At 47.9% G+C, this 14,391-nt stretch overlaps 5 protein-coding genes across 5 annotated transcripts; 3 read left to right on the forward strand and 2 right to left on the reverse strand.

Moving 5' to 3' along the window:
• Nucleotides 1–202: 202 nt before the first annotated feature.
• Nucleotides 203–2,494, reverse strand: EI90DRAFT_3043653 (Flavocytochrome c). Its single transcript, XM_039059271.1, has 7 exons — nt 2,470–2,494; nt 2,358–2,412; nt 2,178–2,298; nt 1,629–2,115; nt 1,158–1,564; nt 407–1,090; nt 203–351 (listed from the first exon to the last, which is right to left on the reverse strand). The coding sequence occupies exons 3-7, from the start codon at nt 2,292–2,294 to the stop codon at nt 283–285; spliced, it is 1,764 nt and encodes a 587-aa protein (XP_038920108.1). The 5' UTR covers nt 2,295–2,298; nt 2,358–2,412; nt 2,470–2,494; the 3' UTR covers nt 203–282.
• Nucleotides 2,495–3,345: 851 nt separating this feature from the next.
• EI90DRAFT_3144576 (N-terminal nucleophile aminohydrolase) lies at nt 3,346–4,518 on the forward strand (the record flags this gene model as incomplete). The annotated part of the gene is made up of 8 exons (XM_039065162.1): nt 3,346–3,367; nt 3,426–3,505; nt 3,556–3,682; nt 3,733–3,857; nt 3,909–4,034; nt 4,083–4,259; nt 4,319–4,379; nt 4,433–4,518. 8 exons carry the CDS (start codon nt 3,346–3,348, stop codon nt 4,516–4,518), a joined length of 804 nt encoding a protein of 267 aa, XP_038920109.1.
• Nucleotides 4,519–4,634: 116 nt separating this feature from the next.
• Nucleotides 4,635–6,944, forward strand: EI90DRAFT_3152271 (uncharacterized protein; the record flags this gene model as incomplete). Its single annotated transcript, XM_039065781.1, has 9 exons — nt 4,635–5,031; nt 5,081–5,223; nt 5,278–5,370; nt 5,425–5,697; nt 5,751–5,834; nt 5,885–6,232; nt 6,283–6,529; nt 6,587–6,761; nt 6,823–6,944. Coding segments are annotated over exons 1-9 (1,800 nt in total), but the record flags the coding sequence as incomplete, so codon positions are not given.
• Nucleotides 6,945–7,337: 393 nt separating this feature from the next.
• On the reverse strand, nt 7,338–9,887 carry EI90DRAFT_3119084 (uncharacterized protein; the record flags this gene model as incomplete). Its single annotated transcript, XM_039063174.1, has 4 exons — nt 7,338–8,656; nt 8,731–8,906; nt 8,960–9,726; nt 9,780–9,887. 4 exons carry the CDS (start codon nt 9,885–9,887, stop codon nt 7,338–7,340), a joined length of 2,370 nt encoding a protein of 789 aa, XP_038920111.1.
• A 1,947-nt stretch (nt 9,888–11,834) lies between these two features.
• EI90DRAFT_3013808 (uncharacterized protein) lies at nt 11,835–12,323 on the forward strand (the record flags this gene model as incomplete). Its single annotated transcript, XM_039056697.1, has 1 exon — nt 11,835–12,323. The coding sequence occupies one exon, from the start codon at nt 11,835–11,837 to the stop codon at nt 12,321–12,323; it is 489 nt and encodes a 162-aa protein (XP_038920112.1).
• Nucleotides 12,324–14,391: the final 2,068 nt, after the last annotated feature.

A 14,391-nucleotide genomic window follows, 5' to 3' on the forward strand; every position in this document is an offset into this window, starting at 1 on the left:
ATCACACCCTATCCCGTGACGTCGCGCACGAGGTTGTACTCTAAGCGCTCAACGCCAACGATGTCCATAGCGGTGGCATTCAGATCACGGATTGAGGTTTTGGGGCCAACAACAATATGGTAATCAGAGGTTTCATCCAAAATGTTCAATTTTAACTGGTGACGGAGATGTGTAACGTACAAAGAAACGAAGAAAGTATAGGGGGGATTAGGTGGGGCGCACGCACATACGCGACGTGTATTTGTGGACAAGAGCTGTTGATGATGAACAGAAACGAAGCATTTATGCCTTCAGCTTCCCGATGATGGCGTCGGGTGCATAGCGAGGAATAACCTTAGGGTCGTGGAGCATCTGCGTTGGCTAATCCTCAGTCACCAGTATCCATAATGGGTGTTGCTATACGTACGTTAAACTCCTCACTAGCGTCCTTTCCTGCGAACAAGAGTATAGCCTTCTCGCCACCAGGGTGTTCCGGCAAAAATTTGGTCACATCCAGCACCTCCCCGTTCACGACAACCCATATATCCTCTTTCTTGTTATGCTTGGCCACATCCTCTAGAGTATACTCTCCAGAAGAAGCCTTTTCCGCAGCTTTACCCTCTTTCTCTTCTTTCGCAGTCCTCTCGGGAGAAGGGGGTTCAGAGGAATGCATTGGCGAGGCGACAGAGGCTGAAGAGAGCATTGAAGATGAAGGACCGGAGGAAGTAGGGCCATCGGCCCAGGAGAACTCCAAGCTCAGCTTGGAGTTTGAAGGATCCACCTTGACCCTGGTCTCCAAAAGATGCCCAGCAACAGCACCTAACCGCCCAGCAGCCTTGGAGTTTTGTAGGAGGTAAGCGCTAGCGTTATCACCAGCGACACGGCCGAATACGACGCATCCAAGTAGGGATGATCCGCCAAGACGGTTAGCTCCATGAACACCACCAGCGACTTCACCGCAAGCGAAAAGGCCGGCAATATGTTTATGGCTGGTGTCAATAACACGAGAAGTAGCGTCAATCTCTAGGCCACCCATAGTGTAATGGAGAACGGGAGTCATAATGGCAACGTGGAAGAAGTCATCCAGGGACCACTTGCCCCCGGGGAAGTACTGCACAGTGAGAACGTGAGAGATCCGTTATTCCTTTTAGGCAATGAAAAGTGGAGGCGACGCTGACCTTCTTCCCGAAAGGATCTTTCTTGGGGTCCTTCGCAATCTCATTGTATTCATCAAAAGTTTTCTCCAAGACTCTTGGGTCCAAACCAAACTCCTTTGCAAGCTCCTGACCGTTCTCAAATCTCTTCATCAGGCCGCGGCCAACATAGTGCTTGCAATGCCACTCGATCTCCTTACTGGCCTGTCCATTCAGTACCAAACGAATAGGATATTTGCCGTTTTGCCAGATACGACCAGTAACATAGTCACGATGGCCCAACTCGTCGGCAAAACGTTGACCTTCATTGTCGAGCAGGATCCCACCACATCCACGAAGTGCTTCGGCAGCCAAGAATTTCACCTTGGCTTCGGGGTCCTTGGGGTCAACAAGCCCAGTGGGGTGGACCTGAACCTTCTCAAGATCGATGGCTAAGAAATGGGGATAAGGGATCACCATAGTCCTAACACAATCGAGTCGGGGATGTGTACCCACCACTAGCACCAATAGCAAGCGCCACTTTGTGACCATCACCGGTGCAATGGTCACCATTGGTGGTGGGAAGACCATAGTATTCAGGCCTGTGCTTCTTCAACAATGAGTTTTCGGTGAAATCGGCAGCATAACCACCAGTGGCGAGAACGACGGGTCCAAGCGCATTCTGTGTCTTTCCATCCTTTTGGTATTCAACACCAACAACGGCGCCATTCTCGTAGAGAAGCCTTGTCACGCGAGCTTTGAGGATGATTTTGACGCGGTCAGGTGTAGTCTCAGCGAGGTCCTCGAGACGTTCCAGCTGGGCGTAGGTAATGACCATCCCGGGGAACTGAGCACTACCGCGGTGCGTGCGAGGCTGAGAGTGGCCACCAAGACGTGCAACTTTAGACAAATCCAGTGAGAATTTGTCCTGCAACCAATTGACGGCGTCGCCAGAGCGACCAGTGAGAACTTTGATGAGGTGATCGCGAGCGAGGTCGCGAGCCTGGAAATTCAACGGCAGCGATTACTCGTGGGGTGAAAATGAAAGGGTCATATTGTACTCACGGATCGCTTGGTATCTTCGAAAAAGATTTTGGCACTATCGGGAATGCCGAGTTCCTGTTGGGTTGCTGTACCTGCGCCATTAATGCCCGAAGTTGCTTTTGTGGAATTGCCTCCCATGAAGCTGCGGTGAAGCGGCGGTTTGATTAGGCCAGGTGCAGATAAGCTCAGTTGAAAACGCACGGATTCTTGTCCAAAAGAAGGACGTTCCCACCGCGCTCGAGAATGGTATGACATGCTGTATCAGGTATTATAAGGATATAGGGAAACGGAGCTATTGTGAGAAGAGTCAAACCTGAGAGACCCGCAAGACCACCACCTAAAATGCTGGAGGTGAGTGAAATACTGCGCAGAGAAGGTAATTTGCGAGCATACCAACGACGATGACAGTGGACATTATTGAATGATGTGTGATACAGAGGGGTTATGGATTGGGGAGAAGGGAAGACCCTTTGACTCAAGCGGATGGGTTTAAGTAGCGACCCCGGGGCGTGAGAGGTCCGAAACCGGTTATTCTCCTTTTGAGCCGGATGCGGAGAATTTGAGTTACGTAACGCAATTGAGCAACAGTCGAACGGATCTTTCCGATTCAACACCATTATGTGGCACGTGAAATTAGGGAATGAGTCCCATTCTGTCGCAACAACATGGCCGATGTGACACACAAGAGTTCATCAAACAACTGGCATTTAAACTGTTGGATCCAACTAGCCAATCTACCCAGCCTCATTGTACGACCGTGTAGCATAACCGCGCAAATGTCCCTTCCTCACATGTTCATTCATTGGAATTACATCCATGTGAAACTCACCTCCTAGAATTCCCCAACATCATTAATTGAGAGGGGAACGTGCACGTGTCGTATATTGCCTTTGTACGTACACCGAAAGGTAGAGCTGGTCGTCCTGGCCCAACACCAAGGTCCGTGTCGGATCTCCACCTGATTAACCACTCATCATGATGCAACCCTCCGAATTGCATATCAACTGCCCTGTAATATTGTTTCTATGTGTTCCACAAATTGAAACCCCGCCATCTCACGGCCCTTATTCCCGCACGTGTACCGAAATAACCGACCAACCTCGGCTCCTACATGCGGCTAACTCCGTCACAGCCATAGAAACCACGTGTTCAGACGTGTACGCGTCCAGCAACAGTTACGCCTTCACTCATGTCTGCATCGTACGACCGAGGTTACAACTTAATCTTCCATCAGTTTATTAAACCTGATCTGACATTGTTACGTGGTAGCTTTAACCGTATTCTCTCCTGACGGGCATCTCTTTCAAGTGGAGTATGCACTTGAAGCTGTCAGAAAAGGGACTTGTGCAGTCAGTGTTGTTTGATTTTTGTGGAATGTCATGGCTGCATTCAATCGTAGGTTGGCGTTCGTGGAAAAGATGTTGTCGTGCTCGGTGTCGAGAAGAAATCTGTGCTGCAGCTCCAGGACTCTCGGACCGTCCGGAAGGTTGTCATGCTCGATGACCATATTTGTCTCGCATTTGCAGGTACGGATTGTTTCCTACTTTGTATATTTCTATTACTCATGTTATCTCAGGTCTGACCGCTGACGGGCGTGTCCTTATTGACAAAGCACGTGTGGAATGTCAGAGTCACCGCCTTACTGTAGAAGATCCCGTCTCTGTGGAATATATCACTCGGTATATTGCGGGGATTCAGCAGGTTTGCCAGATCCAGAGATGTGCACGCATCCTCTTAAGCAACTTGCTATAGAAATATACGCAATCTGGTGGGGTGCGCCCCTTTGGCATTTCGACTCTGATTGTGGGCTTCGATCCTGCGGATACGCGGCCCCGACTATATCAGACGGAACCCAGTGGTATATACAGTGCTTGGAAGGTACGTGCTATTCATCTTGGCTTTGAAAACTTTGGCTCATGATGGTAGGCAAACGCCATCGGTAGATCATCTAAGACAGTCCGAGAATTTCTTGAGAGGAATTATAAGGACGACTTAAGCCGGGACGAAGCGGTGAAGCTGACAGTGAAGAGCTTGCTGGAGGTTGTGCAAACTGGTGCAAAAAATATCGAGATCAGCCTCATGGAAGGTTTTAATCAAATCACTGTAAGTTGCGTGAGTTAGCGAGCTTTTGCAGTGCTTATTTTGTATTATGTTGGGGGTAGAATCTGGACTTCCAAACTATTGAGTCCATTGTGGCTGAGATTGAGCGCGAAAAGGAGCAAGGTGTGTGCCTCAGCATCATCCATGAAGTTGTAACCCACGACGCTGTTCTCCAGAGGCGGAAAGGAAGCGGACACGGCAAGCTGCCACGGCAGCCTCTCAGGCAGCTATGATGGCATCATCTGCAGGGCATTCATCTTGACCCACTGGTGGATATCCGAGTGCACGTTGCATTAAGTACCCATGTAAACACATGTATCTGCTGCATTACATCCTCCTGTAAGGAAGTAAGCAACAAAGTCGTGATGGAGAAAGGGAAGATAAGCGCAAGTGGCACAAAAAACGCACATGCAGGTCCACTGCTGTGCAGGTAACATTGGAGTCACGAGTTTCAGGCATCATGAGAATTAGTCCGAGCACGATGCCATCTGGGACGTCAGGCCATGCCCAAGGACAACCGAACCGAGGAGTCCTGGAAACCCTTTCGGGAAAGAAGCCCCACAAGCGTTGGTCCGCGGGAATCTCGGTCGAAATGCCAATTGCTGACCTGCGGACGGCCACGCCAACGACCTTGTCCTCCCGCGAAGACTCCTGCTTGATTTGTGCTGAGCCTGTGAAGTATTACGCTATCTCTAGCTGTAATCACCGCACATGTCATCAATGTGCCCTCCGGTGGAGGGCTTTGTACAAGAAACACGAGTGTGCTTTTTGCAAGGTAGATTCCCAGCGCCTCAACTCATACCGTTATTGACGGTCGTTGCCAGAGCCCACAGCCTCGACTTATTTTCACATCATCCGGCTCTAGCCCCTGCGAGGTTCCCCCAAAGGCTCAGTCCTTCATTGATGATAGATTGGGCATAGTATTCGAGACAAAAGAAATGATGAATGAATCCCTTCTCCTACTCCGGTTACCTGTTTCTTATTCACTTGTCCCAGCTTAGGTTGCTGATTTTCGTTGCAGGTTTAACTGTCCACATGTCCAGTGCGAGTTCACCGCGAAGGGCTGGGCAGACTTGAAGTCCCATGTCCGCGATGATCATGCACAATTCTTGTGGTTGGTGACCAAGCACTGATGTTCAGTTGACATGTTTCCTCATCCCTCACTCAGCGACTTGTGCATTCGGCATAAGAAGATATTTCCCCATGAACATCCATTGTACACACCACGAATGCTAGCACAGCATCTTCCATCCTTGCGACGGCCGCCTCCCTTACCAAAAGGGGCGAGCGAAACCCCCGAGGAAAGAACGGCGGACGTGATTCACCCACTGTGTCCCTTCTGTAAGGAGTGCTTCTATGCGGACGACGAATTATCGTTCCATCTGAGGGAAAGACATGAGGAGTGTTTCGTTTGTCGACGTCTCGGGACTCGAGATTACTAGTAAATTCTTTCTATCCTTTATGGGGTCGCACCCTGAACACTCATTCATGCAGCTTCCAGAACTATGAGAAACTAGTATGTTCACTAATTACTTTACCTGGAGTCTTCTTATATTGTTTTCAGTATCAGCACTTCCGGTAGGAGGCCCTCACGAGCATGCCTTCGCGAGCTGATGGTTCGTTGAAAGATCTGATCATTTCCCGTGTCCCCACTCGGACTGCCTTGCACAAAAATTCATCGTTTTCCCATCGCAGTTGGATTTGCAAATTCACCAAATTCAGCAGCACGGCGATGAGATGTCGACCCGGCAGAAAAAGGACAAATTACGCATTGGGAGTGTGTTTGGATCAAGCAACTTACAGCATGCGTCAACGTCAAGCAGAGTGAGCGTGCCAGGTAGCACAACTGCCAGTTCAAGCGAGCAGATCGTGAACATCAATCGCAGAAGAACATTGGGGAACCATCATCTGACCGATCCTGATAACTGTGGATCACCAAGTGAAATATCGACTGGTGCTGGAGCAATTTTCGCTGGGTACGGGGGAATCTTGTTGCTAGTCCGCACACTGATCCTCCCCCATGAAGGTTAGGGACGTTGGATAGTTCCCTGCAAAATCTCAGCTCGCACGCACGGCTATCAGTTTTGTCCAATGTCCGGAGCTTCCAAGCTTCAGAATCGTCTTCTCGTGATATGTTAGACAACATTCACATCGTGTTCGATGGGAATCTAGGAGCCATGAGCCCAATCGTTGTCAAAATCCTCGATCTGTTTGAGGCCAAAAAGGAAAAGCAAAGCGAGGTACTTCAGAGCTGGACTAGGCTCAAATCACAGGTGAGGCTGAAACAAACATCTTCAAGTGTTCCAACGATTCTATATGACTTGACGCAGGAAGGGGAACAGTTCCCATCATTGGGATCTGTTTCAAATGTTCCCGTGAACTCGAAGAAACCTCCAGAGAAGCATGTTGGTGCTGGAGCATCGGTAGGGGTCTGGAATCGTGACGAAAAGGCCGTGACACTTTCCACCTCGAGCACCGCCCCGTTCCCCTCTCTGTCACGGAAAGGGAAGTGTTTCGAGTAATCCATCGCCGCAGCCTCAAGGCAAATTCTTACGAACAGTTACAGATGGTGTCACTGGCCGACCCACGATGAATTTAACGGACAGCTTTCCTTCTCTTCCACCATCATCTCGCTCACAAGTTCCAAAGGAATTCATCCGAGCCAGCCAGAACGCACACGATGCATCTGGCCGCCCGCCCCCGAGCATATGGAGACAAATCGCTGACAGCTCTCCCGCATTACCCGGTACCTCAAACTCCAGTGGAACAAATTCAAATCAAAGGAAGAATAAAAAAGGAAAAGAGACCTTGTTTATCCTAGGATCCCTTCCGACTGGATAAGGAATTCATCTCTCCGACACGTAGCGTCCTATGTTTGGTTGTCCTCTCACGACTGTGTGGAATGTAAAATGTCAACGAAAATTCTAAGATGAACAACCCGCGTGATGATACTCTTTTTAAATATGGGGAGAGTGAATCACTCCCCATGCTATGGGTCAGAGATCGGGTTTGAAGCGATGCACAAGAAAGCACACGGGTTGCACGGTGTTGGCTAGCGCAGGATTAAGATGATGTGGGTTATCACTCTACATCGACGCCACCCTCTATCGATCCTCTTGGAGTTACTTCTAGTGTAATTCCCGAAAACTTATCCCTGCGAGTAACGGAACGCAGGCCCAGGATGCCAGAAATTCGAGAATGGTCCAGGATTCTCTGAGTGCCATACGATACGGTTGGAGAATTGGTGTCCTGGGTCTTAATAGGAACCATGCCCAGGCGGAAACTCAAGGAGGAGATGAAGGCATCCCATCGGGATGAGTCAGAGAGATGATTAGTCATTAGAGAGGGAGTTGATGTTTCATGAAAGATAAGCTTGAGCACTGCTAGATCATGCTGAATGTCGCCTAACTTCTGCTCCAGCGCTTTGTTGTAAGGTCGAGAGGGGGACGATGCTTCATTCGTGAACTTCTGGAAATCTTCTTGGATTTCCGCAAATGAATGGCCCTGGGGGGAAGGGAACTCTGGTTCCTTGGTAAGGTTCAGGAGTGTCTGGAATCCCTGAATGGAACGCATGTCATCGGAGACTCTGATTTCGATTTCCACCAGGACGTCTTCGATTATATCGCTCAACCGAGCCCCAACTTTGGACAGAAAGCGAAAAGCTGTTTCGCGAAAACCTCCATGGTAACTCATGGCAGGTTCCACTGCGCCTTCAATTTGCTCCAGCACGGTTACGACGCCGGTACGACAGTCGCGGAATTGCTGCCGCAGCTGCTGATGCTTATCGAGCACTCGCTCCACAACAGCACATGCGGGTAGAGTCGGCTGGCCATAATGGTTCTGGGTGAAGCCATATGTTGGGACGTGACCCGGGGTAAGGTGGGCAGGAAAATCAACAGTTTCGCCGGGTTGTAGTGAGTGTTCTTTGATCGTTGCATCAGTCGATGAACCGGACGCTTCTCCAGGCGCAGTAATGGAGCCTTTAAGAAGTAAGGCCAATATCTGGTCCTCAAGGCATCTGACCCCGGATGACGATTCCCTCTGAGTGGAGACTGGAAACTGGTTCTCAAGCACGAGCCTCCTCTCAGATTCTCTTTCCAATTCCGATAACACCTCGTTCAGCGTGTTATGGGCAAGAATGAGCCGACCAAGAGATCCATCACTTGACTCTAAACTGCCAGGGCCATCTAAGGAGCCCTGAAGCGCAAGCGCCATGCGTAGAATGTTCCTCAAGGTGTGGTCACCATCCGCATTCAAACTACCGATAGAATGACTTGACACAGCTTCTTCGAGCTTGCAGATGATTCTACGTAGACCCTCGGCTAGACACTCTTCGCGTGCAATCAGTTTTAGTCGCAGAGATGCCTCCCGGCGTCGTTCAAAACTAGCCCGAGATATTTCTATAAACAGTGGTGATGATAGCGGTACGAATATTGAATAACGAATCCTAATAATAAGATCCGACGGACTTCACCTTCGGCAACGACATCGAAGCGTTGCCTCAGACTGTCATGTAAAACGCGCTCTCCCTTAAGGGCCAATTCGAGGGTCTCTATCTTGTGGTGCAAGGTGTTTTGCGAGGCGGAATGCCGAGACTTCACGAGCTCTAATGAGGCTTGCAAAGCTTGGGTTGACGCCTGAGAGAATGACCTATTCAAGAGTTGAGTGAGATAGGTTGGGTTCATTGATGTCCCATACCATACATATACTTCTCCACCATCTGGCTCGCAGATCCATCTTCCGCCTCATACAAGCCCAATCTACTTTCCAATGCAGTAATCTGGCGCTGATATGCCTGCTCTTCACCTTGTTTGGCCTGTAAATTAGCTTGTAATTTTTCCATTGTTACATGGAGATTTTTGATTTCCGCGTGCAATTTATCGACCTCTTGGTGCGAGTCAACCAAAAGCCTCCGCAATCCAGCATGGGCATCAGTGAGAGACTGGATTGTTGGATTGACTTCAGCATGTGAAGTGAGAGGAAGACTACAAAACTCGTTTGAGGTAGCGGTCCGACCTTCAAGTTTGCGCACAAGGTCTGCATACTCCGTCAACGCAAGATCCGCCATCTCCTTCTCAATGCAGGCTTGACGAGTCTCACGTTCCAGGACAGTTATCCGTTGAAGAGCGCTTTCCTCACGGAAGTGGGCATTTGAGAGACTGTTTTCCAGGGAATCAACCTTCAAAATCAGACTGTCCCGTATCGATCTCGAAGCTACATGGTTCCTTATATGCTCAGACAGGGCCTCTTCCAAGAACTTGGTCTTTTCCTGCGCTCGGAGAAGTGTGAGTGATAGATCAGAGTGGATTTGCGATGGTTGTTGAGACGGACGCTCGACTTGTGTGTGTAGAAGCTTGACTTCACGTTCAAGGAAGACATTGGTTTGCTGCAAGATGTGGACCTCATTTTGCGCATTCAGCTTTTCCAAAGCCGCCCGCTGAAGCTGTACTGATAGCGCATGTGCGGTGTGCTGAGATAGGGTGGTCAGTGAAACGCACACCAATACAAGGAGACGAATCCAACCTGATATTGAGCGAGAGACTCTTTCAGACTTGCAAGCTCTAAACTAAGTGGGTGTGCTCTAGAGACATCAAGGAAATCGACCTCGCATGGTTTCTTAGCTCCTTTCATTGGGGGTCGGGCTCAACCCCACGTGACCCATTTCAATGAGGCAGTGCCACGGTCTCAATTCCCGCTACTCCGTAGCGGCCTACATTCTTTTCTCCCAAACTCAATTGTCCTATGCACAGGGTCCTGTATGACCCTCAAACCCAGGGTCCATTCTCTGCCCCATACAGTTCTACTCCGCTCACTGCATGCTGCAGTGTAAATTACGTGGTCCTGAAACCAGAGTGTGCGGTGGGTTTAGAACGAATCTCGGCTTCGTCTCAGCCAATAGCAACGTTGAGAGTGAACATGCATGCAATTGTAAGAGTAGCGGGATCTGCCGCTTCAGGTGGCATTCCCCAGTTATTCAATATTGACCCCTGCATTTTCAGCCGTTAATGAATTCCCACTACTCTGTAGTGGGTCCTGCAAATTTTTGGCCCAGGACTGAATTTGTTTTCTGACAAGGTCCTGTGCCATTATGACCATAGGTTCATTCCCACGGTTTTTATTGCCATCTCCTTGCATAGTTCATCCCTTAGTGTGACATGTGCTGCACATCACGTGAGAAATTTGAACTGAATTAAAACTGAATTGATTTGCTGTGTCCGGCAATCTAGTGGGAACCAGTTGTCATAGGCAGTATAGAGCTGTTATTTTGGACAGGGGAGGAGAAGAGTGAAAACTTTCACCCTTCCCAACACTACAGTATATACATGTAAATACAATTATTTACATCAAGGAATAAAAAGGAAATAAACAATGAATAAAGATGTGTGCACAGCATGCATGTAAGGAAGGGATGGTGGTAGTGGGGGTGGGCAACGTAGGTTGGTTCCGTGTTCCACTTATGTAATCACATGGAGCAGAAAAGTGTACCAAAAATGTCTCATGTACTTTCTCACCACACACAACAAATAAGGAGAAACATCATTAGTAAACATTAATCAGATTGACCTAAAATAAAAATTGTTCAGAGGAATTTTTGAGAAAGTCAAAAATGGCTGTGTTGTGGTCAAGGAAATGTGTATAATTTGCCCATATCTTCAATTGTAGGAAGTTACATGCAAATTCCTCAGAATGTTTTGTAGAAATCTACTATCTGCACTGTATCCCCGATTTATATGCTCTCAGGAGGATACTGGAGAGAGAAAGTACAAACAGGGATTTTTGTTATGGTTTATTTGTACTTGTGTGCTGCATCAGGGCAAACACAACCCAGCTGGTACCCTTGACACTTAATCTGGACTCATATTTCCAAAATCTAGCCTGTATTAGATGCTGACACAAGCACTGGCTTTGCTGCATAGCTTATATTGGCCTGCTTTCTCATAAGACTTGATAAATTAAATGGAAGTACAAATAAACCATAACAAAAATCCCTGTTTGTACTTTCTCTCTCCAGTATCCTCCTGAGAGCATATAAATTGGGGATATGGTGCAGATGGTAGATTTCTACAAAATGTTCAGAGGAATTTGTGTGTAACTTCCTACAATTGAAGATACAGTTGATGTTGGAATTTGTACATGTGGTCTCAGGAACCTTAATGCATAAAATATGGACATTCTGGGAGTTGAACTGCAGAGCCCTGCATAGGTACCTAGAGTTGCCCACATTAGGTGGAGGTGGTTTCTAACAGTTGAAACCGTGGTAGGCCATACTTGCGATAACCCATAACCTGCCATTACCCATAGGAACTTCCAGGAACTGGCATGGTTCCTATTGGAAATTGGATGTCAACCCATAAACCTGCTGTCCCCCATAATCCATAATGTGAGGGGGGAATTTTATATTGAGATTTGATCCATAACCCATAGTACATATGAGCAATGATGACAGGTGAATGCATAGATATTGAAACTTTATTAACTGTTAATATTATAATAATGTGAGGATGATGGGGATCAGGACAGAAAATACTGTACATAATAAACATAGAAATTGCTCCACATGCTGTCCAACTGTGCACCATGCCAATCACTTTGTCCTCTCTCAAGAATGGCCTTGCTGCTCTAAAAAACGACACTCAGCCTCTCATTGACAAGCTAAAAACTAAACTTACTTCTGGAATATTGATCACTGATGAAGAGGAGAAATGGCTGGATCATGAAGCAAACTTCACAGATGAAACATTGCTTCTTGCTGAGCTCCAACATGCAATGGACTTTCAGAGTGCCCTTGACTCCCTCTCAAACAACCACAAAGCAATTGCCCAGTGCATGCAAGCTGCAAGCGGTGTTGAAGGTCAAAACTTGGGGATGGTTGCAAATGTTGTGCAATGTGAATCCAACCCAAACTTAAAGTGTGAGTGCTGTGATGGCTGGAGAAATTTGCACTCAAAATACTCCCAGGCTCTCAAAGAGTTGTTCCAGACCCAGATGAAGAACCATCAGCAAAGAAGCAGCCAGTCTTTACTCATAAAGAAATTGCCACACTGCAACAGCGCATCAAGATCATAGATTGGTATCACAAGAATGTGAAAAATCAAACAAAGACTGCAAAGCATTTTGAGTCCATCTACCCTAATCTCAAGATAAAACAGCCTCTCATCTCTGTTTGGGTGAAGAGTGAGACAAAACTTTGCAAGGAATTTTGGAAATTGGAAATTGCCAGGAAGTTCAAGTGCATCCAACAGACAACATTCCCAATGGTCACTGACATGTTGGAGCTATGGACTATTGCTGCTGAAGAGAAAGGGGTGGTACTCACTGGAGACATACTCTGGGCCAAATTTAAGCAATTTTCTGATCATGCTGGCATTCCACCACATGACCAGCTTAAGATGAGCAATGGGTGGCTTGAATCCATTAAAAATCGACTCGGGCTCTGCCTGCATGTACGCCATGGTGAGGCAGGTTCAGCCAGCCCAGAAGATGTCACTGCAGAACAGGCATGTCTACAGGGGCTCTTGTCCAAGTATTCCCTCAGCAACATTTTTAATGGTGATGAAACAGGACTTTACTATTTGTGAGTGCAAATCCCCCCTCCCCAACAGTCACCCAATAGTTCTCCTTAGTATGCCACCAGACAAGGGCCTAAGCAAGGGCCCAACCCCAGGATTGAAGGGAAATAAAGTGTGCTTGACATACTTTTTTGTCGCCAATGCCACAGGTTCTGAGAGATGGGAGCCTCTCATTATCGGAAAGGCATTCAAGCCTTGGTGCTTCAAGAAAAAGACTGGCCATGAGCTTGGCTTCAATTATAAGAACAATGCCAAGGCCTGGATGACCTCAGCAATTTACTTGGCATACCTTAGACAGTGGGATGCTGAACTTTGCACTCAAGGACAGCACATTCTCTATCTGCACGATAACTTTTCTGGCCACACTGTGCAAGTGTCATATCCATCCACAGCCATCACCCTCAACCACCTCCGGTCCTCTGGATTCCCTCCACTCCTTTGTCACTAACCTTGGAGCCTCTGGTTTCTGCAATCACCTCTGACCCCCCCAATGGTCACCACCCCTCCAATTCAACATATTACCTACACCTCCCTAAGTACGGAGCCCCAAAGGTCTCCAGACAGCTCCAACGTCCGCTAGTGCACCCCCACCTCCACTGGGCAATTCACTTGCTTGCCCTGCAAGTCTACCTTCGGGCCTATCCCTCCTTTCCATTTCTGGGTTATAGCCCACCATTCCGCTAACCCTGCAACCCGACTCATCGGTAATATTCAGTTGGCTAACATTTAACTCTGTTAGCTCCGCTCCACTTGGCCCCATCATTCACGGGCCCACCCTTGCTGTAACTATATATACATAACTTGTGGATAGGTTACACCCTAGTGATAAAATCGACTAGAGTTGATCCCCCTTTTAGTTCTTGCTGCCAGTAAGTAAATTAGGGCATGGACATGTAACTAGGCACAGTGCTCCTGGTCTGAGTCGCTGAGGCTGAAGCCCTCCGCCATGGAGACATCTCCTTCATCTTGAATCCAGTCTCTAACAGCAAGACAACTTGACCAACATCTGATGCAAATTTTTTGCACCAAATCTGATGGCCCATGTGCAGCCCATGGATGCTGGAGTAATTTGTTGTTTCAAAGCACACTATTGGAGTCAATTCATTAGTCATGCAATCAATTGCTACGATTCTGGAGTCTCACCAGGAAAAATTTATAACATTGACCAGCTTGAGGCAATGCATTTGGCACAGACAGCTTGGATGGAAGTCATGCCAGACACCATCTGCCACTGCTGGGCCAAGGCTGGAATCCTGCCCTTGTGCACACAAGTGTGGAAAATGGCAATACCTTTGTCAATGCTTGTCAATTCAGAGGACCCATCACCATCAGGCAGAGTGGAAGGAAAGCCACAGTGGGACAAGGACATACTGATGCTGGAATCAATGGACCCAATCACTATCGCCAATGCTCACATAGAGGAAGGCCTGAACAGTCTCCAGTCAGTTGGAATCCTCAGCAAGAGAAACAGAATGAGCATAGCCAAGCTGGTAGACAATCCATCAGAGATCATTCATGCTGCAGATGTCTCCAATGACAATATTTTCAATGCCATGTCTGAGGCA

Source organism: Cantharellus anzutake (genome assembly GCF_015039405.1).
Source record: "Cantharellus anzutake strain C23 chromosome Unknown EI90scaffold_9, whole genome shotgun sequence".
Taxonomy (NCBI): Eukaryota; Fungi; Basidiomycota; class Agaricomycetes; order Cantharellales; family Hydnaceae; genus Cantharellus; species Cantharellus anzutake.

Excerpts from the sequence above, each read along its gene's own strand:
- EI90DRAFT_3043653 (XM_039059271.1), bottom strand. The coding sequence starts at position 2,294 with ATGGGAGGCAATTCCACAAAAGCAACTTCGGGCATTAATGGCGCAGGT. Across the intron at positions 1,091-1,157 it reads AAGATCCTTTCGGGAAGAAG|TACTTCCCCGGGGGCAAGTG; the intron begins GTCAGCGTCGCC and ends CTCACTGTGCAG. Across the intron at positions 352-406 it reads ACGCTAGTGAGGAGTTTAAC|ATGCTCCACGACCCTAAGGT; the intron begins GTACGTATAGCA and ends TAGCCAACGCAG.